The following is a 24729-nucleotide window of genomic DNA, read 5'->3' on the forward strand; positions in this document are numbered from 1 at the left end:
GGGTTTATCAGTGCAGGTGGGAGAAGGGCCTCCTGAGAGGCAGTCCTTGGGTGGTAAGGTGGCAGGGCCAGTCTCCTCTCCCCTCGGAGGCGGGAGTGGGAAAGAAGAGGGTTCACTGCCCCCCCCCCCAGCAGGCTTGGCGGGTGGCTCCCGGGACAGCCCCTCCGTGTACACGCCCTCACGCACACACACACACACACCGCTCCTCACTGCCACCCTGGTACCGGGGGGCCCCGTACTCACCCATGACGTTGAGGAAGATGTTGCCTGATGCCAGGACCACCTTCTCCCTCGTGGCACGGTCGTAGATGCCTACGTGGCACTCGTAGGGACCGTTGTCTGAGATGCGGACCTCGGGCAGCCTGGGGGAAGGCAGAGGGACAGGGTGAGGCCCCGCCGTGCCGGGGCTGGAAGGCGCAGCTCCCCAAACCCCGCTGCTCAGGCTCCGATCAACAGCCGCTTCTGGATTCACCTCACGCTCGTGTGCTATGCTGGGGGGGAGCGGCAACGTTTATGGAGCACCGACTGTATGCCAGGCCCTGTGTTTCATTCTTCAGGAGGTGAATGTGGGGGGGCCTGTGTGTTCAGCTGGAGTTGCACCTGCACCTCCGTGAGCTGCGGATGGGAACAGCGCCCCTACCTAGAGGCCCCGAGTATGACCGGCGTGTGGCGCTGTCCCCCCGCGCATCACGGCACTGAGCCCCCCACAGAGGATCGCTACTCCTGTCTCATAAACAGGGAAACTGAGGCTCCCGAGGAGGCACAGATGCCCCCCCTCCCCCCGAACATGGCTGATAAGAGCCAGGATGGGAATTTGGATTCTTCTTCCCACACTGTCTTCCCGTCCCTTCACGCTCAGCCTTGGGGGCTTGAGGAGAAACACAGCAACCTTCTCATCCCCAAGGAGCCCCTGTCCTGAGGGACGAGGAGGCTGGGAAGCCGAGGAGCACTGCCAGGCGCGTGGAAAAGGGGAACCTATCTGAGCACAAAGCAGCTGGTTCTGCCCGAGGCCCTCTGGAAGGAGCCGTGGCCGGAGGCCACCCCACTGCTAAATCAGTGAAACGGGGGGCTTCTCTGCAAGTGCCAGCCTTCTCTGGCCTAATCACGTGGCCAAAGGAGAGCCTCTTCTGGCCACACCTCAGAGGAAGTGGGGTCTCTGTGTCAGAGGTCCCCACGCTGCAGCACAACACAGGGAGCAGCTCACGGTCATGACCACGGTCATGGACGCCCCAGGAAATGCCAAGCATGGCACCCTACTCACCAAACTGGCCCCACAGTCTGGTCAGAGAGGCCCCGCGGGGGGGAGAGGGGTAGGAGAGGGCAGTGGTTAAGAGCACAGGTTCTGGGTGTGGGTCCCGCCCTGCCACCCTGAGAAGGGGGTCCCTTCGATCCAGCTCTTGGTCCCCACCCCATCATGGACACACTTCCACCCCCTCCGCGAAGCTGTCCCCTCCGATCTGCTTCTGTTGCGCAGTCTAACCTCAGATTCATTCTTTGTTCCTTCATGTCAGCTGCCCTGGTTCCTCCCTGACTCAGTGTCCCCCACCTCCCGGCACCCCGCACCTGGGCTCTCAGCCTGGGCTCCAGGCTGCCGGCTCGGTGGAGCCAGCACACATTAGCATAAACAAACACCGTCATTTACATAGAATACGCAGAAGTTGACATCTGGTCTACCGACTGTCATAAAAGAGCTCCGAGAGAAGGGGGGCTTTTCATCAGGGACACTTTGTGGGGAAGAGGCTATCTTCCTTCCCTCCCTCCCGGGCTCAGAGGAGCGCCATGTCAATGGGAACAGCGGGGGTCTGTCTCCCCTTGGGAGCTATTTCTTTGGTTTGTAACCCAGCTAGACTGAAAAAACAGCCCCTCTACCGGCAGGGTGCTGCGTCACAGTCGCCTAGAGGGACATATTTAGGCGACACTCATAGGTATCAGTTATAGGGGCGACCTGCCTAAGTGACTTATGTAGGTGACAAGTGTGCTGGCGACATGCTCAGGTGACAGTTAACATGAGCGGTATGTGTGGGTGACACAGCGCAGGTGGTAGAAGACGGCTCCGGGGACACCGGGGTCGGCGCCTTGTGAACAAAGTGCTTCTCACTCGAGACCGTGTTCCTCCACTGGGCTCCTCAGCGCTGCCAGTGACCCCGTCACGCTCCTGGGCACCACCCTCCGTCTCCCCAACGACTCAGGGACTTGGTCAGGGACTTGATCAAGTCCTGGGATGCTCTACCTCCTAAAAACATCCTAAACTGTATCCGCTTCCCTCCATCCCCACGGCCGCCATCTTTTCTCACCTGGAATGGGGGCCGGTTGGCTAACCGGTTTTTCTGCCCTTGCTCGTCTTCCTCAGATCCATTCAGCAGGTGGAACCGCGATCTTTGCACATGCAAATGGACTTAATGGCACGCCCTCCCTAGAGTCCTTGGGAGACTTCTCTAGGCTCTTAGGATAAAGACCGGAATCCTTATCTTGGCCAATCAGGCCAGCATGGTGGCCGCCTCCTAGCCCTCCCCTGCTCTAGCTGCAATGGCTTTCTTTCCATTTTTCTCTTGTGCCAGGTGCCTTCTTAAAAAATAAACTTGGGGCGCCGGGGTGGCTTAGTCGGTTAAGCGTCCGACTTTCGCTTAGGTCATGATCTCGCGGTTCGTGGGCTCGAGCCCCGCGTCGGGCTCTGTGCTGACTGCCAGCTCAGAGCCTGGAGCCTGTTTCAGAGTCTGTGTCTCCCTCTCTCTCTGACCCTCCCCTGCTCACGCTGTCTCTCTCTCTCTCTCCTAGAAATAAATAAAACATTTAAAAAAATTTTTTTTTAAAAAATAGACTTAATTTTGGAATCATCTTAGATGTACACAGAAGTCACACAGAGACTAGAGCATTCGCACACACCCCTCACTGATTTCTCCCGTGGTTGACCTCTTCCACGACCAAGGTACAGCTGTCAGACTAAGAAACCAACACTGATACATCACTATTGCCTTAAGTCCTGACTCTTTCTGGATTTCCCCAATTTTTCCACTCGTGTCCTTTTTCTGTTCCACAATCTCATCCCAGACCCCTTGGAGGTGACCCTTACAGGTGCATTTAGCCCAGCGCCTTGTTTGATTCGGCGCTGTTGCTTGCAATATTCTCTTTTCCTGGGGCACTTCATTTCCTCCCCCTGGCTGTATCCTTCAAGTTACAAAGGAACGGTCACTTTCTTAGCAACCACCTGGACCAGCTGCGTGTGGTGGATTGATGGCCCTGATTAATTATCCATGCCTCTTGCAAACAGTCTTGATAGTTTCTCCTGCCTAGGAGTGGAGCCTCTCTCCCCACTCTTGGCCTTTATGACTTGCTTTGAGCAACAGTATGTGTAGGAAGTGATGGTGTGCAAATTCCAAGCCTAAGTCTCAAAAGAACTCTCTCTCTCTTTCTCTGTAGCCCCACCTCCCTCCCCCAGCCTCTCTCCCTTTCCCTGCTTCTTCCCTGAGAGCAAGTCTCTGATGTGGACGAGGGCACATGGAGACATGGAAAGAGACCCCAGCTGGCCCGCCATTCCAGCCAAGGTCGTACTCAGGAGTGAGCCTCACCAACCCCTAGACTCACGAGCAATAATTCACGGTTGTTGCTTTAAGCCGTCTGGGCTTGTGATGGCTTGTTATGCAGCAATAGCTGACTGATGCAGCAGTGCTGGTCTAAACTGTAACTTGATGACTTTCATCTGTGACTCTCGAACACTGTCCTCTCCTGCCAGGCACGGTAGGCTCTGGGGAGGCAGGCTGTGCCCGTCTGGTTCACCAGTGTGTCCCATGGCCTTGTGCGGTGCTTGGTTCATGGTAGGTACTCAGTCAACCTTCAGTAAACGGATGGCAACCTTCCAGAAGGCCTGGAGTGAGCACGGAGAACCCTGTCTCCCTCTGTGCTAGGGAGCAGGTGCGGAGTCTAATTCTTACCTGCGGACCTAACCACTTCCAGGGCACCACTTTGATTTGGACCCAATGCCTCATCTGGGCTTGGGCGCTCGGTGCCGTCCTCCTAAAGTGGATTAAGCAGCCCAGTGATGCCCTCTCCCCAGATCTGAGTGGCATTGATCTGCACGCCGGATGAAAGGCTCTGCACAGATAGTGGGGCCCCGAGGGGGCTGGGGCAAGAAGAGCAGCTCTCATCAGCATTGAGCTCTGATCAATAAACTATTAATAACTGCAAAGGTTTCTGGCAAAATCAGTGTAATGCAGTTTAGCGGCTGGAGTTTACCCATAGCAACAGCAGCTCCAAAAGCCACGTAATTGTGTTTTTGAGACAGCGGACACACAGATAGCAGAGAGCCCTCCCCCCCGGCCGTCCCCGGGGGGCCCGTAGCTCTGGTTAGGCCGTGCGAGGGCTGCTCACTGGGGTTTCCGCCAGGCCGAGCGTGAGCGCGACTATGTGTCCCCACTGCGTGTCATGTCCCGTGCTGAGCCCGGGGGCCGAGAGGCCTATACAGAGATGCCAAGGGCTTGGTCTCTGCTCCCTCTGCCTTTGCCTAAGCTGTTCCCTCTGCGTGGACTCCTCTTCCTTTCTTGTCCACGTGGCAAGTCTCTAGCCATCTGTCAAAGCCCAGCGAGTGAGTCTCACTTTCCCCACCTGTGATGTCATGCCATCAGGGAGTTGGATTTAGCTCAGAGCTGACACGGCGTGAGAGACCAATGGGCTAGAATCACTATGGAGAGCAATCCTTAGGTTCTACATCCAATGCCACCTCTGCCGGGCAGGCTGCCCTGACTGTCTGCCCTTCTGTGCAGAGTGCCTCTCCACCTCTTCAGGGCTGCACATCTGGGAGCACCTACTTGTCCACAACCTGTTACATTGTTACTATTTCTCTTCTCTCCCAGAGAAGCATATAAGCTCCTTGAAGGGGAGCCTGGCCACCGGCTCAGGGTGCTCAGGGAGGATCCACTGCATGGGTGAAGGTAGTAGAAGCAGTCCAGGCCAGGAGTGAGGTACCTCGGTCTAGTCTGGGCTCTGCACCCAGCTAGCTGTGTGAGGTTGGACAAGGTTGTTTGGCTTCCCTGAGCTTGGATGTCTCCATCTGATAAATGGGTGTGATAACACCTGTCTCGTGGGATTACAGGCTAATTTTCTCCCGAGAGGAATTGCGCTAAGTATTTCAGTGCAGCGTACTGAATCCTTGACAGGACCTTGTTATAATGCAGTGCACAAACCATGCCCCAGTGTACTCTCGGGCAATAATCACCTTCTTGTCTCCATTGTACAGATGGCGAAACTGAGGCACCCACCCAAGAGGTAACAGGACCAAGGTCCAAGAGAGTAAGCAGGTGGGTTCCGTGACTTGAAACCAAGCAAAATAATTGTCTTTGGGTCCCGTCGCCCCACCCCTCACTGCTCCTCGGGTCTTCCTTTACCCACTGGCAGATGAGTCTGAGCTCTCTGGTGCCAGAATTCGGAATTAGCCTCCACTGCTCTACGGCATGTTTCTATCTGAGCCCTACTACTCTCCAGGTAATGAGAGCCATCTGCTTCCTCCCTGCTGGGAGGAACAGGATGGCCTTTTATTTCCTAAATTCCCTTCCTCCAGCTTCCGGTGGGCCCCTTAATTCGCTGACTGCGGCTCCCTGAACAAGTTGTACTCACATTCTCCACACCTGACCCGACTTCACAGCCCCCGCTCGCCTCTCCTTTGTGCGCTTTGTCTCCCCGCTGGGAAGAGTCCTGGATCCTCACAGAGTGGAGGCAGTGGACTTGGAAGAGGGGGACTTGGAAGACTGGGAGGAGGCCGAAGGCACTTTGAGTTTCCCGTCCTGTAGCGTTCGGGAATCACGTGATCAGGTGAGGGACTTTGGCTGACCGCGGAAGGGAGCCTGAATGAACAGACCGGACCCGAGGACCCTTAGAGCAGAGCCTGGTGGATGGTAGGCGCTTGTCAGAGTCTTCTCCCTCCACTGTTAAATGATGACAGTTTTTAAAGTTTATTTATTTGAGAGAGAGAGAGCAAGCAGGGGATGGGGCAGAGAGAGGGAGACGGAGAATTCCAGGCAGGTTCTGCACGCTCAGTCCAGAGCCTGATGCGGGCCTTGAACTCACGAACCATGGGATCACCACCTGAGCGAAGATCAAGAGTTGGATGCGTAACCAGCTGAGCCCCCCAGGTGCCCCAAATGATTAAATGTTTAAACAAACAGATCCCAGGCACAGCCTGCAGTGTTGAGTATGTAGCAGGGCATAAAAGGCCATAATTTTCAAGAGCAACATTGTAACAACATCCTTCCTACTCAGTCTGCACATATGCCTCCCTGCTTCTTGGAAGAAGTGGGCTGGACACTAATTAAGCTGCCCTGGGATCAAGGTCATCAGGACCTTGATTATCAAGGTCAATCTCGTACTGCCACGTCTTAGGAGTACAGCAGTGTGCTAGGTTAGGTTGTCGTATACTACAGGTCTCCAGCGATCTGTGCCTCTTAAAAAATGTGTTTTCATTTATAGATTGATTGTGGTATAGGGGCACCTGGGTGGCTCAGTCAGTTAACGGTCTGACTTTGACTCAGGTCATGATCTCACGGTTCGTGGGTTTGAGCCCCGCGTCGGGCTCTGTGCTGACAGCTCAGAGCCTGAAGCCTGCTTCGGATTCTGTGTCTCCCTCTCTCTGTGCCCCTCCCAGCTCATGCTCTGTCTCTCTCAAAAATAAATAAACATTTAAAAAAATTTTTAAAAGATTTATTGTGGTATCATTGACAAACAAACTGCACAAAGATTACGCATTTGATGGGTTTTGACATATGCGGACACCACTGAAACCACTCCCACAATTAAGATGAGGGACAGATCTGTCACTCACCCCGAGTTTGCTTGTGTCCGTTTGTGACCCTCCCAGCTGCTCAACCCCAGGCAGCCGGTGATGTGCTTTCTGTTACTGTAAATCACATTTCCTAGGATTTCTGCTAAATTGGTTTTCTCTGAGAAAAGTACGCATGGCATTTGTGCAGGTACTGCTGACCTTCTTGCTCTAATCTTCTCTTAGGTGGGGGGGGGGTGTCACAGGGCAGGTGAGACACCTGCTCATTTCCTTCTCTCCACTCTGCCCGTTCTGCTCTGCCCGGAACTTTTCCACCTTGTCCTCTCGCTGCCCGAGGCACCTCCAGGCCGCCCCCTCCCTACCTGCCTTATCACAGTGAGTGACCTTATCACAGTGAGCACCGGAGGGTCCATTTACAACTTCCAACCTTCCCCGGGGGCTTCCATCCACTGGACCATCAAGTCCAAACTCGGTGAAACTAACAGCTCCCTGATCTGGACCCAGAAAGGAAAGGGGGCCAGGAGGGAGCGAGGGGGCGGGCCGGGAGGACCAGGAGCTTGTGGCCTCACGTCTCTTGCCAAAACTCACCAAATTCAATCAGAAGACGTGTCAGGACCCAAGTTTTATAATCCACCCTATTTAAAAAGCATTTTGTAATTCAGATGTCTTCATTTATACACACACTGCCTCATTCTGGGCTAATGGAGAAGATTCAGGTAGCGATGGGTCCTTTGAGGCTTTGCTTTAATGAAGAGAGGAGAGAACCTTTTCATTTGTGTAACCATTGTTTGCATGGAAAGAGAGCTTCTAAGGAGCTGGGAGATACTTCCTTCTTACAAGTAGGTTACACACCCCCCTGCAATCTGATTAGCCCGGCGCCGGCCTCAGCTCCGCTCCGTGTCATCCCTGCTGGAAAGCTCTCAAGTGGGAAGTAATAAAGTTTTACTGTTCGCCCATCTGCCATGCTTCCCTGATTGGCTGCACAGACCCTGAGGCCCAGACCTTTTCTCTCCTTCCCTCAAACACCTGCTTACTCTCCAAGTTCAGGGTCATGCCCCCGCAATGCTCGGGCAACTATTGCAGAATCCCCACTCCATCTCTGCGGAGCCTTGAGGCCGGGCTAATAAAAATGGCCATAAAGTCTCCGGCAGCCGTGGGTGCTATATTGGGATGTTTGCTAATAAGACAGTTGAAAAGGTTTGCTGCTCTCTGGAAAAAGGGGGGGCGGTTAGGGATCGGGCCCCCCTCCCTCACACCTGTGCAATTTGCAGAGCCTGGCTGGGAGCCCGTGGGCAGCTCAGGTCTGTTGGTTTGGCCCGGTGGCCCAGGTGAGCACCTGCTCAGCCAGTCCCAGCTGCCGCCCCCGCCCCCCACCCCCCAGCTGCTCTCTGCTGCTTCTGGCTCTCCTTTCGCCACCCTTCGTGGCTGCGTGAACCCCACAGTACTCGGAGTGGACTAGCTCCCTGGGGGTGGGGCAGCATTTGTGGCAACCGGCAGACCCGGGGAAGCAGCCAGGGACAGGCGAGAAAGCACCTTGTCTGGAGATGCTCCACGCTAGACTCTGGGAGGGTGCGGGGTCCAGGCCTCAGCCTTGAATGCACCCAAGACTCCCCCGGGGTCTGGCTCAAATGCAGATTCTGGTAGGTCTATGCCGGGCCTGAGAATTTCTGATAAGCTCTCAGCTGATGCTGTTGCTACTGGTCATCAAATCCCAAGTCTCAGGTTCTCGGTTCCTCTCTGACCCCAGTAGGGCCACCATCTGTTTGACCTCGCCTTCCCCCACCACACTGGGTGGTTCCCTTCCATTGGCTTCACCAAACCCCAAATACCAGAGCCTAGAGCTTGTGTGTCTGCAGTGAGTACTGTTGAGTAGAAATAATTTGAGGAGAGACTTTGCCCCTCTACATGGGCCTTTTGAACCATCAAGGGGCGTCTGGGTGGCTCAGTGGATTAAGCATCCGACTCTTGATTTTGGCTCAGGTCATGATTTCATGGTTTGTGAGTTTGAGCCCTGTGTTGGGCTCTGCGCTGACAGTGTGGAGCCTGCTTGGGATTCTTTCTCTCTCTCTCTCTCTCTCTCTCTCTCTCTGCCCCTCCCCTGCTCACAGGCTCTCTCTGTCTCGCAAAAATAAATAAAAAACAACAAAAACCTCATCAGGGGCTGCCACAAAGCTGGCCACCACGGAGCAGGGCCTCCACCCCCTAAGCTGCCCTCCTCACCACCCTGCACCTGCTCCCTGTCCACCTCTGAAAGAGATGACGAATTCTCAATCCTTCCTGGCCCCCCTGGAGCTCAAGCTCCCGCCCAGAAAGTGGAACCCAGACCATAGGCTGAGGGCAAGGCCAAGTGGTATCTCATTGTACTTGGTGCGAACTTGACTACTGTCACCTGAGGTGGTTAAGACCTGAGCCGCCTGTCATTAATACATCCCCGGGGAAGCCGCCTGTGGAGAGAGAAGTTTCAACCCCAATGGGATGGGGCTGGAACATTCTGAAACCCAGACACCATTCCCTCGCCTCCTTTAGGTCGATTCCTGGAACGTCTCCGCCAGCAAGCCCTTGACAGGAGCGGACTGGGGGGTCGTTCGCCCTGGGGGGTTGTAGGAGCCACAAGCAGAGACGCTGGAGGAAGGAGCCTCTCCTCCCTTACGCGACGTGACGTGACAGACTCATCCCGTGGGTACAGGATATACGAGGAGGAGCCTGGGGGATTTGCTCCTTTAACATCAGACTTCCTAACACATCCTGCTTCGTCTAAGACTTTCCCCTTTTAGCACAGAAATACCCTTGTCCCAGAAATCCTTCAGCTCCGGGCAAATCAGGCTGCTGGTCACCTTATATTTGATACTCAAGAAAACTAAAGACGGAGGAGAGACCTGCCCCAGGCCAGACAGCTGTCAGCAGCAGATCAAGGATGAAGAGGCCAGGGTGGTGCTGGCTGATCCAGAGAGGGAGCCGGGAGGGAGATGGGCCACAGACGGCCCGGGTGCAGCGAGCCTTGAGGACTGCAAGAGCCTTCCAGACCCTCGCAAGGCCCCAGGAGCTGTTTGGAGCCATGGCTGCTGCTCTGAACCAGAAGCCTCAGTGAGTGGAGGGCTCAACAAGCTTGAAATACCCGGGGGCTCTTTTCTCACCACAAAGCAGACGAATTTGGGGCCAACTTCTCCTACCCTCAAGCCATCAGAAGGACAAGTCAAATTGCTCCTTGGGGGCTGGACGCCCACAGCACCCCTCGCCCCCCACCTTCCAGCCATTCCCTAGCTGGGGAGCAGTCAAGGCTCCGGCCAGCCTAAATGTGGTGGGCTCACCTGAGGACATTGGAGCGGCACCAATTAGGGGTGAACAGGATTCTTGAAGTGGGGAGGCCCTGGGACCAGGTGGCGGGAAGGAGAGGGAGCTGTGGGCCGGGGGTTGGGAAGGGGGTGGGGGCCACCGGAAAAGCCCCTTCGCTGAGGACCAAGCCCCTCCCTCCCACTGAGAGTTTCATTACCTTCTTCCTTGTGTGTCTTCCCCTTTCTTTCCAGAAACTGCCTGAACTCTTTTTTTTTAACTAGGGGCCTTTGAAAAGCCATTAGTGATTTTCATCCCCCTTTCAATCTGAAAGTGGTTTTTCCATCATAAAACTGCTCAGTGGGTGCAAGACATCTGTGGCTTCCAATCAAAAATGTTGGCTGGTGGGGAAGGATAATGGGGAAGCACAGTAAAGGAGCGGGGGAGGAGAAGTTCCAGAACATGCCAGCCCCCTTCTGCCCTGCCCCCCAGCTTCCCTCCCCGGTCCACGGAGCCTGGAGGACTGCCCCCCCAGGCCCTGCCTGGCCCCAGACTTGGTGGGTTGGCCATCCGAGCCCCTGAGCATTTAAGGAGATTTAACTGGGGCCCCCAATGCTGCAGGTCTCTGGCCAGACCCTCATCATGTGACGGTGGAGGGTGAGGGGTGGAGGGTGAGGCCGGCCGGTGAGGCCCTATGCTGCCCCTCCCCACTGCTAATCTTCCTCTGCCCCACCCCTGAGCTGCACCCTCTCACAGTCTAGCCTTTCATTCCCTTTCCTCCCCTGGAAGGTGCTGGGCTCCCCTGTGTGTGTGACCTCAGGCAGGCCACTCCCCTGTTCTGGATCAGGGCTGGAGGGGGGCCTTTGTTCTGAGGCTAAACCGAGGCCACCGGGGAAGCCCCCTCACTCTTGCGTGCTCCTGACACGGCAGCTGTGATTCCCCGGACCGGAAGTGACCTGTTTCCAAGGTGCGAAAACACCTCTCGGAAATCAGATTTGATCTTCCCATGATGCATTCCCAAAGGAAAAGCCGCAGAGCCTCGCCTGGGACCCCTAGACCACCCAAACCCTGGGAAGGGAGTAACCGGGACCCTGGATGATGGCAGACGTGGGCTCACTGGCCGTTGCCGCTCTGTCCCCCTGGGCACCAGTCCTTGGAAGGCGGGGGTCACTGCGCCATCCTTCCCCCCCCGTTCAGCCCACTCCCTCCCTCCCGCTCTGTGGACCCCGTTGTCCTGACTCTCTGGTCTGCTACCTCCCCCTCCCAGGGCCTCCCTTCGGACCCTCCCTCCCTACTCCCCCTCCCCTTCCTCTCCTGGCCTCTCCTCCCCAGCCTCCAGCTGCTGCCATGGAAACCGCTTCTTCCTCCAAGTCCTGATTGATCCGATTCTCATGGTCAGCGCTCCACTCTGGCTCTGGGGGGAGGGGGGGGCAGGCCAAGGCGGGAGGGGCCAAAGATTCAGGATGTTTCTTCTGCCCATCTCCACCCCAGGCCCCACCCCAGGCCTGGCAGGTGCCGCCTGGAAGGACACAGGACGGTGGGGAACTGGCAACCAGGCAGTGGGCCAGAGGGACCTCAGACAAAGGAAGCTGGGTGATGAGCAGCTAGATGGGAGGCAGAAAGGCTGGGGCCACGTGGCTGCGCCCGCTGCCCCCTTTCTGTCCCTGCAGATGCTTTGCTTTCTAACAGAAATCTCTGCCCCTCTGCTTGCTGGTGGTGAGACCCAACCCCCTTAGGATGGAGCTTGCCTTCAGCAGGAGCAGGAAGAGGTGGGATGTGGCTGTTCGAGGGCCCCCCATGCTTCCTGGCACCAGTGATCACTGGGGTCTTGTTCGATGAACACAGCTGCACCCCAGCCGTGTGCAAGGGTGCGGCTGGAGCCCTGGACCCAGGGGTTCTAGGGGACAACACGTGCCTCATCTCTGCACATCAGTGGTTCGTTGACCACCTACTATGTGTAAGACCCAGTGCTGGGCACTTTGAACACTGATCTCTTTCAACACTCGCAGAAGCCCTCTGATATAAGATAATAACAGTAATAACAGTAGTGGTAGTAGTAATGATGCTAGGGCTTCCCATGTGCCGGTCACTCCCAGTTTTATGCTAAAGTCGAGTGACCTGGCACAAGTTATTATCTGTGACTCAGTTTCCCCATCCGTAAGACCCAATCCTCACAACAACCCCATGAGGTAGGTATTAGTATCATCATCCCGATTTCACAGACGAGGCAGCCAAGGCACAGGGATGTTGACGCCCACGGGACCGGACAATGTCGGAGCTGGGGCCCATGCCCTGGCAGCTAGGCCCCAGAGGGGAGGCCCTGAACCCCCACACTCATTGCCTTTCGAGGCAGGAGTGACACAGACTTCTGCAAGGTCAGGGCGGGCGGTGGAGACACACTCCCGCAGCTGGTAAAGAATCAGGAAGGGGAAGTGGCATGACTGGATGATCTTAGGCAAGGCAGGCTGTGCCTCTAAAGCAATGGTTTTGGCTCTGGGCCTCTGGCCAGCCGAGGCAGCACATGGCCTGGCTGTTCCTTCCGATGACCGAGAACAGACCCCTTCGTCTGCAGGCAGCACAGTTTTCCTGGAAGTAAATTCCAGCAAGAATCCATCACACAGGTCCCCCTAATACCGGACCGGACAGCCCAGAGGCCGACCTCTTCAACCACAGTTTGATGAAGGGATCAGAAAGGGATCAAAGACATGGTTGTGGACCCCTGGACAAGCAGGAGGTGCGCCCAAGCCCTGCGATTCACAGAAGCCTTGTCTGCCAGGCCCGAGCCAGCCCAGCCCTCCAGCGTGGCCGTCCGTCAGCCCAGCCTCCTGCAGGGTCAGGACTGGGGGACATATCTTCCGGGGTGCGAGACGCACATGGCAGCCAGCCAAAATTCTTCCATTCAGTGCCTGCGGCCAGCCAGCGAGATCAAAATGACAGGCCTCTTAGCAGATTAGGAAACTGAGGCCCAGAGAGGCCAAGCAATTTGTCTGTGATCCTGCAGCCACTGCCTGGAAGGTCCATCAAGGGGACAACACGTGCGAGAGAGGCCTGCAGCTCCCTCCCTCCTCCGGGGTGGCCCCCGGGGTCGCTTCTGAGCAGGACCGATGACCCCGGTTGAGTAAAGAAAGGTTTAACTTTCCCTGCAAACCTGCAGCCAGGCCTGGGGCCTTGCAGGAGGCCTGGCCCAACCAGGTCAGCTGACAGGGCAACCCGGGGCCGAACCTGATTCCTGCTGTTTCATCAAAGCTGAGCTAAAAACAGCCTTGCTTTGGCAGGGGGAAATTGAAACTCCCAGCCTCCTCTTAAGGCCCTTAAACAGGTCAGCACCACCAAAACACCCAATCCTTCAATCTGGGTTCTCTTAAAAAGTAGGGCAGGCCAATTATGTTGTACTGTCCTGAGCCCTGTGGGGCTGAGTGTGGGCAAGGTCAGGCCGGGGCGCCCGGGGCTGCCAGCAGATGGAAGGCAGAGGAGCCAGCCAGCCTCTCCCATCAGCCTCTTTGTCAAAACAAAATTAAAACGCCTGGCCTCTTCCTGGCACCGAGATCCCATCCAAGGTAATAGGTATTTATCTTAGCGAGTGAGGCTTTGGGCTCGATGCCACCGCGATGTGGAAACTGGAAGGTATCTTGTTCCTTGCTCTGTCTCTCACCCCAGTGCCGCTCCTCCCACACAGAAGGCTTTCTAGAACTGTCTGTTCATTCATCCAATCGCTCGATATGTTTTTACTGAGGACCTACTATGTGTCAGGGCCTGACGGAGGTGCTGGGACACAGCCGCGGACAATACAGACCGAAGCCACTGACTTCACGGTGCGGACGTTCCAAATGAGGGGGACCGGCCATAGACAAAGCAGTTAGAGAGACAGCATGGTGGTGGTGACGTGCCCATGAAATAGATGGGCGGTGAGAAAGGGCTCTGGGAGTGGACGTTGGAGCTTAAATTTTAAGTGTCAAATTGCAGGGTGGTCGGAGGAGGGGACGCTTGAGCAGAGACCAAAGGACAGGAGCGAGCGAGCCATGCGGACATGGCGGGGGGGAAGAAGGGGGCGCAACTGAAAATCACCGAACTGACATTAAGCGCCGCGAAGTTTGCCAGGCACGTCTACATCCATCATCTCCTTGTGAATTCCTTGGGCCGACTTTACGAGATGAACGACGGTATGCAAATTGCCAATGAAGTAACAGAAGCTCAGAGACAAAGTCAAAGACAAAGTCTCCTCTTCGCAGGCTAACCTTTTGTATAAGGAAGTTGACAGCGACTCGCTTTTCATAGTAATAGAACCCCTGATAGCCGACCACATGGCTGCCCAAAATGAGGACTACATTTCCCAGCCAGCCCCAAAAGAAGGAGCGACCATGTGACCACATTCTGGCCAAGGGGTTTTAAATGTAAATAGAGGTATTATATACAACTTCCTGAAGGCTCCTGAAGGGAGGGGGCATGTCCTTCTCCTTCCCCTTCCTGGTCCTCCTGGCTGGAATGTAGTCCCAAGAGCTGGAGCTGGAGCAGCCTTCTTGGACTAGGAGGTGACCTTGAGAATGGATGCCAGGCATGGGGGAGCGGGAGTGAAGGAGCCTGAGTCCCTGACACCATGGCACATCCCACATACGCTGGACAAGCTACATGCACTCTTAGGAAAAAGAAGAAAGACCTATGATCTAGTTTAAGACACATGTACTTTGGGTTTGGGTTACATGCAGCCTAAACAAATCCTAACTAATTCAGGCAACAGAAAGTGGGTGGACTGTGGGGAGCAGAGAGATGATAACCGGCTTTAAATCCAGCCACTACTGATGGCAGCAGATTGCCACGATTTGGGAATAACTGGTAAAAAGGCCACATCTTCAGCTTTTTTTGTTTTTTTATAACAGTTTTTTTTTAATGTTTATTTTTGAGAGAGCAAGAGAGACAGAGCATGAGCAGGGGAGGGGCAGAGAGAGAGGGAGACACCGAATCCGAAGCAGGCTCCAGGCTCTGAGCTGTCAGCATAGAGCCTGATGCGGGGCTCAAACCCACAAACTCTGAGGTCATGACCTGAGCCCAACTCAGACACTCAACCGACTGAGCCCCCCAGGTGCCCCACATCTTCAGCTTTTTAAAGAAAAGTCAAAAATGAAGATACGGATGTGCAATTTCCTGGTTTTCCAGTTTGCCACTGATTTAATGACAACTTTTTTTTTTTTAATTTAAACCCCCTCACCCCACTCCCCAGTGTTGGTCAAACAGAACTTGTTTACTGCCCAGCGTTTGCTGCCTCTAGTTTGTGAGCGAGACCCCACGGGAGGAAGGATTACAGGAGAAACATAATGGGCAGGTGAGTGGCAGAGCTGGGTCCACCAGGTGCTTGGTGGAGCCTACGGCGGAAGAGTTAATGTGCAGTCACCCGCATGAGCAACGTTCCTCAAGCCTGGCTGGGTTGGAGCTCCTGGAGTGGGCTCGGGGGATTCCCACCAAGGCCACACAGAAACAGACCTGCTCAGCCAAACACACACACACACACACACACACACACACACACACGGCCCGCAGAAGTGAGCAGTGGCTTGGCTGGCTGGTGCATTTGAATGGACACGTCCCTCTCAGCCAAAGGCTACACCATCTGTTCCTTCTTCTAACTGTAAAGAGATGTGCTCTTGGTGGTGGTGTTGCAAAGTGAGGAACAGAGCAACTGTGCACCGGCCTGTGAGCATGGGGTGGGGGCAAGGGCTCTCCTTTGTGCCCACAGCAATGTCATCTCACGGCTACATCAACCCAGGACCATGTCGGCAGCTGGGTGCGGGGTGGTCCCCAATCCTGGTCTCGGAAAGCCACCTAGAGTCAACATGCCCTCCACCCCCCACCCCACCCTGCCCCCGGCTCTGGGGACGGCCTTTCATTTTACAGGTGGCCCGTCCCGGGCTTTCTCCAGACCCGCAGCTCAGGCCTGTGCAGGCTCCATAGACACGAAAGATGGCAGTGCTCAGGGGGCGCCCGGGGGGGCTCAGTCGGCGGAGCGTCCGACTTCGGCTCAGATCATGATCTCACTGTTTGTGAGTTTGAGCCCCGCGTCAGGCTCTGTGCTGTCAGTGCAGAGCCCGATTCAGATCCTGTTTCTCTCTCTGCCTCTCCCGCATTTGTGCTCTCTCTCTCTCTCAAAATAAAAAAACATTAAAAAAACCCAAAAGTGCTCAGAGCACCAGGCTCTGAACTCCAACCCCCTCACTGACGAGCTGTGTGACCTTGAGCACGTTACTGCACCCCTCTGTGCCTGTTTCCACACCTTAAAATCTGGGCCAACACTGGGCCAACAACTAAATGAGATAATACACGGGCAGCACGTGTGCTTTTCATCACCGTCATTAGCGCTGCTGTTTATGCTGCCTGCTGGTCACCCGGCTCTCCGCTGCTCCATGAGAGGCCTGGGTAGGGGTGTGGACTCACGCCCAGCGACTGTGGGGGAAGGGAAAGGACCAGGAGGTCCTGGGCCACGGAGCTGTCAGGGTGTGCACCGAGAGAACAGGGGGTGGGGGGGGTGGGCAGGGTGTTGCCCTTGACACCATTCAAGACCAGTGAGAATTCACTTTTTCCGGGGAGTTTGGACGTTTGAGGATTTGCGCTGGATGTGACTCTGGGGGTCCTGATTCTCGGAGCTCAGGGGTGGATTGGTGGCCAAAAGCACAGGCAGGGGCAGCTGAGAGGGGTCATCTGCGGTCACATCTCAGCTCTGCTGCCTGGAAGCCCACTGTGACCTTGGGCAGGTGGCTCGCCCTCTCTGTGCTTATGCCTCCTGATCTGTAAAAGCGCTTGCCTGCCTCTCAGGACCGTGGCGAGGAGGGTGATGACAAGAGGGGGAAGGACGGAATGTTCTCTCCCTGTTCTTAGACCCCGGAGCAGAGGGGTGGGTGCCGGTCCTGGAATGAAGGACTAACCACCGTTTACTGAGGAGGGTACCGGTTCTGAGCGCCCCACTCATTCTACCTCTTAATCCTCAGCGAGACCCGGAGGGGCGGGCACCGGGGAGGGTTCGGGACCTGCCCCAGGTCACAGGAAACGGAGCAGTGGGCAGAGGCGTCATGAGTCCTGCAAAGCAGAACAAAGTGTGGGCCCCGCCCGTTACTGTTAACTCCACGAGCCAATCTGTCCAGCTGCGTCCCCAGCACCTAGAACTCTCCTGGGCACGCATCGGTGTCCCATGTCCGTCTGTTGAATAATGACACAGAACACACGGATGGTACTTAGAGTGTCCCGGACACCGTTCCAAACATGTACACCTAGTGGCTCCCCAAACCCTCTAACACCCTGTGGCTGTTACTATGCAGCTACTACATTATGCACTGTCATCATCTCCATTTCACAGCTGAGAAAACCAAGGCACAGAGAGGTTACGCAACATGCCAAAGGTCACACCGGAATGCTCTCTCTGGCCCTGGCGATGCACGTGCCCCATGCTGAGGAGGAAGGGACAATGACAGCTCTGCACTGACACGGCCCAAGCTCTCCAGCGCATCCCATCCCCCCACTGCTCTGCGTCACTGCCCGGCAGAAGCCAGGCCTGGTGACTGGCACAGGCTGCGGACCCCAACTGGCCCCTGTCATGCCTCTGCCTTGGGCTCACTCTGGGTCTTGGTTTCCCATCAGGGGATCTGACTTCTAGAAAGTGAGCTGAGAGGCCAGCAGGAATGTCTGCACTGTGGAGTGGAGCCAGACTTTGTGTTTCCAACCAGAGAAACACTGAAAAGCTTTTCTGTTCCGGGTACGATGCTGGGAGCTTCTACCCAGGATCTTATTAAATCTTCAGTGCATCTATCCATCCCTTCACCAATCCATCCTTCCATCCATTTGTCTGTCCATTTATCCATCTATCCATCCACCCATCCAGCCACCTCTCCACTCAACTATCCATCCATCCATCCATCCATCCAAACACCTCTCCCTCTCCAGTCATTCATCCAGCCAGCCATCCACCACCTTTCCACTCATCTACCCACCCATTCATCCATCTATCCATCCATCTATCCACCTCTCCCTCTCCATCCATCCACCCATCCATCCATCCATCCATCCATCCATTCATCCATCTACCCATCTACCCATCCATCCACCCACCTCTCCACTCAACCATCCATCGATCCATCCATCCATCCATCCATCCATCCATCCATCCATCCATCCAAACACCTCTCCCTCTCCAGTCATTCATCCAGCTAGCCAACCATCCAGCCAGCCATCCACCACCTTTCCACTCATCTACCCACCCATTCATCCATCTATCCATCCATCTACCCACCTCTCCCTCTCCATCCATCCATCCATCCATCCATCCATCATCCATCCACCCACCTCTCCACTCAGCCAGCTAGTCATCCGTCCGTCCATCCATCCATCCACCCACCCACCCACCTCTCCACTCTGCCATCCATCCATCCATCCATCCATCCAGCCAGCCAGCCAGCCAGCCAGCCAGCCTCCATTAAGTGTCTACCATGTGTCACTCAATGAGGCCTTTAGCGTTCTCATTGCACACATGAGGAGAGGCCTCAGGGAAGTTACATACTGTGCCCTGCTGCTGGCTCTATCCAAGTTAATTTCTGGTGAGAGCAACATGATCGAACCTTGGATTCGAGTGTGGCCAGGCTGGCTGGCTGAGCCAGAGCTTCCGTCATTCCTTGCTTCCCGCTGGTCCCAGGTGGGCCCGCTTGTCTCACCCTATGGACAGCTCTCAGCTGACAGTGGCTTCGTCTCCTTGGGACCGAGTGGGAATAGCCCGGGGTGGGGGTGGGGGGTGCGGACGGACCAGAGCAAATGCTCCTCGCCACTGAGGTCCCTGTCACACGGTGCTTCCACACTCCCCCGCCTTCACTCCAGCCACAGATCTCTGGATGTCCACCTGGCTTTTGCCCCTGCTGTGCCCCCCCAACCGGACTGCCTTCTTCCGGTTGCTTTGGCCATTTCCCACCAAGCATGGCTTCTGATAAACAGCCCAAGCCCCTCACCCTCCTGCACATCTGTCAGCCAGGCCAGGGGGGTGCTCGCAGACTCCCGGGGTCCCCACCAGGCTGTGAGTGCCTCCCACAGTCCAAGAAATGTGTCTCATTGCAGCTGGAATTCCAAGCCACCCTCCCGGGCCTGATGCATCATTACCATCTGTGCAAGTCTGCAGGGGATGGTAGAAGGGTGAAGACTAGGGCTTTGGCCTCAGACCAGGCCGGATGGGTCATGGCTCTGCTACAAGTCATTCTCTGTGTGGTCCCAGGCAAAGCACATGCCTGCTCTGATCCCCCATTTCCTCATCTGCAACATGGGGCTCATGATGGAGACCCTCACAGGCTTATTATGGGGCTTTCACAAGTTCATGTGCACAGAGGCCGGAGCAGAGGGCCTGGCCCACAGTCGCGGCCATGCACACTCAATAAATGTTAGTACCGTTATTACTATTAATTAGGTATGAATCATCTTTGTACATGACGGATGACGTGCTACCCTCCAGAGAATGAGTCAAATCTCTAAAGGTGGAACGTGGCAGGAGAGAGCAGCCAGGCTGGGCTGGAGGAGGAGGCGCAGGAGGGCTGAGGCAGACTAGACAATGTCTTTGTTAAAAAAAAAAAAAAAATCGGGCCATGTTCACGGGAAGGCAGATGCATGAGAATAGGTTTATCAAGGTGGTTTTCAGTTCTCCTGTAATTTAAAATAAATAAGTCAATTTAATGTTTATAGAGTGAGTTATGCCTTATTAGGGACACGGTGAGCTGAGGAAACTTGGCCAAGGCGAAATTTGAGAAATTGGCCCCGGCCGCGAGAGTAATTACGGCAACGCTTTAGTGTGTAGTCCTGCCCGATGATATTTTCATTCTGTCTAATTTATTAGTTTATTAGCTTTATGGTGAATGTAGAAAGTTATACCACAACACGGGTCTAATTTGATCAGAGCCAAATCTTCATGCCTTCCCGAGATGGCTGTAATAAGGCAAGGGACCCCTGCTTCAGAACCAGCTCCAAGTTTTCCAGAAAGATGCAGGGCAGAGTTCTAGGGCTCTGGGGTCTAGGGAGGCAAATTAGGAAGCGGCAGAGGACAGGGGTGCAGACAGAGCGCAAACCATCTGGCTTTCTAAATGCCAGCGCCTCTGCTTTCCAGTCATGTGCCCTCAAGCACTTGGTGTTTGTTTATGTATTCATTTATTTGGGGGATGGGGAGAGGGGCAGAGAGAGATGGAGACACAGAATCCAGAGCAGACTTCAGGCTCTGAGCTGTCAGCACAGAACCTGACGCGGGGCTCGAACCCACGAACTGCGAGATCATGACCTGAGCCAAAGTCGGATGCTTAACCGACTGAGCCACCCAGGCGCCCCTCCAGCACTTGGGATATGTGGGTCTCAGTTTTCCCACCTGTGAAATGGGACTCATAGTGATTCCTGCCTGAACGGTAACAGAGGGCCCTGTGTCAGCAGGGCCTGTGTGGGGTTGGCCACCGCTGTGTCCTTTGAGCTCAGCACCCACCATGCCTGGCTCATCCCAGGCATTCAGAATGTGGCGACGGCCGATGGCCATGTAAGGTGCTCCACCCACAGTTGTCACCCCACGTCTGCTTCGTGTGCCTTGTGCCAGTTCTAAGAGTTTTCTGAACTTGCTTAAGCCTTGAAAGCATCTTACAAAGTAGGTACCGTTATTATCGTGAGATGGGGGAAACTGAGGCACTGTCTCAGGTCCCGTAGCCAGGGTGGGATTCAGGCGCCAGGAGTCTCGCTCTAGGGTCACCCTTTCATGCCATCTCCTGTCTTAAGGGTTCCTTAAGTGTTGGCTTGTTATTTCTAACACAGGCTCAGTTCCACAACACCCTGAGTGCGTCCAACTCGAACCCTGTCATTTGGAGCCCAAACCCGCCTGAGCTGGCCGCCTGTTCCTCTCCAGCTGTGATGCTTTCTGCTTCCTCTCTTCCTCCAGCCCCCTCCCAGACCCCCACTTCTCTACCCAGGCAGTCTCTGCGCCAGCCCCACCCAGCACCCAGTAGGTCCGCTCAAGCTCAACAAATGCCTTTGAGCCGCTCAGCCTGAACTAGCCCAGGACAATGGAGGCCATGGGGATGGGTAGCAAGGCTTCTTGCTCTCAAGGAGCCCACGCCAGGTTCCTGAGCACCTACTGTGCACCGGACCCTGAAGAGGGAACTGCAGATACAGAAAGGAGGCGGGGGATGGTCCCTGCATCTTACGTATGCTCTAAGGGGCTTCACAGATGGGGTTGAGGATCCCACCCTGGGAGATTCTCCTGAACTGTGAAATCGTGGGTTCTTATCAGAGGGGGCAGGACGGTCAGGCTCAGGGAAGGAGCAGTGATGACAGAGGCGTACGTCATAGCCATAGAGACTATGAGGGGCTTCAAGAAGCTTCAAAAGGCAAAGAAACAGGTTCTTCCCTGGAGCATCCAGTAGGAACTGACCCCTGATCGTAGCCCAGTGAGCCCCATTTCCAACTTCTGACCTCCGGAATCCTACGACACTAAATTTGTGGCGTTCTAAGCCACAAGGTTTATGGTGATTTGTGGCAGAGACGGTGAGAAAGGAATCTAACAGCTACGTGGATGGATTTAGCTGCTTTGCGTGAAAACCCGACCAAGCAAGATCTCATTTCATCTTCCAGCGGCCACCCTCCTGGGGCGAGCGGGTACTCTCACCCCATTCTACAGACTTAGTTGATTTGTTTACTTAACAAGTGTTTATTGATTGCCCAGGAACCTTCCAGGTGCTGGGGATAGAGAGCAGAGGAACCGTGATTTCTAGAGGGCAAGGGAGACAATAAACAGGCAAACTTATGTGTTGCATAACACCAACAAATTCCATAGATATATTCTATGGGAAAAAAAGAAAAGGCAGAGCAGAGATGGTGATGGGGTACTGTCTGAGACAAAGTAGTCAGGGAAGGCCTCTCTGCAGAGGTGACATCTGAGCAGAATCTTGGACGGGCTGGAGGAGGAAGCGTTGTGGACATCTGGAATGTTCTAGGCAAAGAAACTGATCACAGAGGGGTGAGGCCCTTGCACACCTGGGTTTGAAGACCAGGGAGGGCGTACTGAATTTGGCCTGGCAGGTTCCCAGGGGGCAGAAATGTGTGAGTTTGGTCTGGAAGGACTATGGGGGGACGTGACAGGCAGGGGCGGCAGGTGCCGTTTCTGCAAATCAGGTGGTGGAGAAGCACAATGTGCGCTGAGAGATGGAGTCACCCTTGTGGCTGGGTCAAGGGTAGGAACACGCAGGATGTACAGCATCTAGAGCTCCCATTCCCTGCCGGTGGGGCTGTGAAAGGGGCAGTGTTGTAGGCTGAACGGCATCTCCAAATTATATCGACATTATAACTCCTGGTACCTGTGAATGAGACCTTACTTGGAAATTGGGCCTTTCGTAGATGTAACCAAGGTCAGAGGAAGTCATAGCAGATTAGGGCCCACGGTCATCTACCCTGATCAGGGCGGGCTGTAGTCCATTGTCTGGGGTCCTGATAAGAGGGAAATTTGGTCGCAGAGGCACAGACCCAGAGGGAGGGCAGAGAATGGAGTGATGAGCCTGTAAGCCGAGGGCTGCTGGCCACTGCCAGGTGCTGGAAGAGGCAAGGCTTCTCCCCAGAGCTTTCGGAGGGAACATGGCTCCGCAGGCATCTCTGTTTCATACGTCAAGCCTCCAGAACTGTGGGAGACAATACATTTCTACTGTCCTCAGCCACCCGGCATGGGGTATTTTCTTGTGGCGCCCCTTGCAAATTAGCAGGTTGAACACCTCCCTTCCCTACGTTCCTGCATCTTCTCTCCTGGGGATGCATCCGGGAGAAACTGAGCTCTCACGTTCAGAGCGACTTTACTTGTCATCGGCCAAACCCCACCCTGCATGGAAGAACGCACAAAGAGGCAGTAGTTGATCCACGCAGCTGAGCGCCACGCAGCCACGAGAAAGGACCGCCCCCCGACGCACAGAGCCGCGCGGACAGAGCTGCCAGACGTGATGCAGAACGAGAGACATGTCTCTGTCTCGGAAGAACAGCTGTGAGACGCTGGAAATGTCTTACGTCCTGATCTGTGCCGTGAGTGGGCACCGGGGCACACGCGTGCGATTCCCTGAGCTGGACCCTCTACTGGAAGCACTTTGCTGTGTGTATATCTTAATGTAAAAGGAAAAGAAAGCGACAGGGACCCCCAGGGTAGAGCCTCAAAAGTTTTACAGGGGCATCTGGAGTTGGCTCTGCTGGCCTCCAGGAGGCTGGAGATGGAGGGTTGCCGAGGCGCAGGCAGCCGTGGGCAGGACCGGGGGCATTTAGTGGCATCGAGAGAGGATTTATGATGAGTCCAGGGCCCCTCCTTGGCCCATCATCTGCCAGAGCGGCTTACACGGCCTCCCTGGGCCTCACTCCGCCCCGCATCTCAGGCTGGCGTCCCAGCCCGAGCAGGCAGGGGAGAAACAGAGCAGAGAGAGCTAATGATGCAGAGACAACCGCGCTCTCTCCCTCCCTCCCCTGCCAGCCTCTCCTTATCAGCTCGCTGCTGCGCCCGGCTCATCAGCTCCCTCCCTCCCAGGGCGCCCTGGTGTTTACTGTCAGGCCTTTGCACCTGCCTGCTGGCTGCTCCGGGGCCTTTATCGCAGGCCTCCCCCACCGCATGCTGGGGAGGCACGAAGGCTTTCAGCAGCTGGCCAGGGGCAGGGGACTGAACACCAGCCGGCGCAGGACTGAGCACTCCCTCACGGGAAGTGTGACGCAGGGGCTCCGTGGGACCAACCCCACGGCCCACGGCCCTGAAGGGGCAGCTCTGCTCCCCGCTCCAGTCTGCTTCACCCCAGAGCCTGGCCCCCTCCTGGACGCTTCACTCACGCCACACGGACAAGAGAGTGAGCCCCCAGGCCATCGGTGGAGGCCGTGCTTGGTCTGGTTCAGGAGGACAGGTGCCCGGCCTGCGGGCTGCCTGGGTTCAAATCCTGGCTCTCTGCCCCTCGCCATGTACTTAACCTGTGGCAAAACCTTCAAGCTCTTGGCCCCTCGGTTATCCTATCTGTGAAATGGGCCCACTAGTGATATGTTCTCCAAGGCTATGAGTTTTTACCAAGAATGAACATGTGCTTGGCACACAGGCAGCCCAGACAAGTGCTTGCTGTTGTAATCAGAGTTATGGCTACAAAGGCGAAGGCCGCAAAAGTCACATTTGTCTGCTTGGGAGCCCGCTGAGGAAATCAGACCCACAGACAAAGTCTGAGTATTTCCACCTCTTAATGACTCACGATGGGGGAAAGCTGGGGGTGGGGTTCAGTGAGGGTGTGGGGTTGGCAGCTCAGCGGTCAGAACAGAGAGACGGGCCCCTCCCCAGGCCAGCGGGGCCCTGAGGCAGAGCCCGCACCCAGCCCAGCTGCAACGGCGGCAGCGTGAACGCAGGAGGGCGTTGCTATCAGGCACCAAGTGGGACCCTGAGAGTCTCAGCCTGAGCTCCGGACATTCCCGGCTGCCCCGACCCTCCCCGCNAGGACCCTCCCGGCTGCCCCAACCCCGCCTGACGCCTGCTTCAGATTCTGGGTGTGCCCAGCAGACTGCACACATCCCGGGTATGCATCCAGGCTCTGCTGGGTCACAGACCTCAGAGGGTCATCTCAGCCATCCCCCTGCCTTCCCACCGCACTCACGTCAAGCCAGGAAAGGGGGCTCTTTCTGATGCTTATTGGAGCCTCCAGAGGAGGATCGCCGGGGAG

At 55.6% G+C, this 24729-nt stretch overlaps 1 protein-coding gene across 1 annotated transcript in view; it reads right to left on the bottom strand.

The window, feature by feature from the left end:
• IGSF21 (immunoglobin superfamily member 21) overlaps window positions 1–24729 on the bottom strand; it is a 140202-nt gene that overhangs the window by 38213 nt on the left and 77260 nt on the right. The window contains exon 6 of the mRNA XM_077775560.1: window positions 244–362. Coding sequence (XP_077631686.1) covers window positions 244–362 — 119 coding nt within the window. The remainder of the gene's footprint in view (window positions 1–243; window positions 363–24729) is intronic.

The sequence above is a fragment of the Crocuta crocuta genome, unplaced genomic scaffold (assembly GCF_008692635.1).
Source record: "Crocuta crocuta isolate KB4526 unplaced genomic scaffold, BGI_CrCroc_1.0 scaffold127, whole genome shotgun sequence".
Lineage (NCBI taxonomy): Eukaryota > Metazoa > Chordata > Mammalia > Carnivora > Hyaenidae > Crocuta > Crocuta crocuta.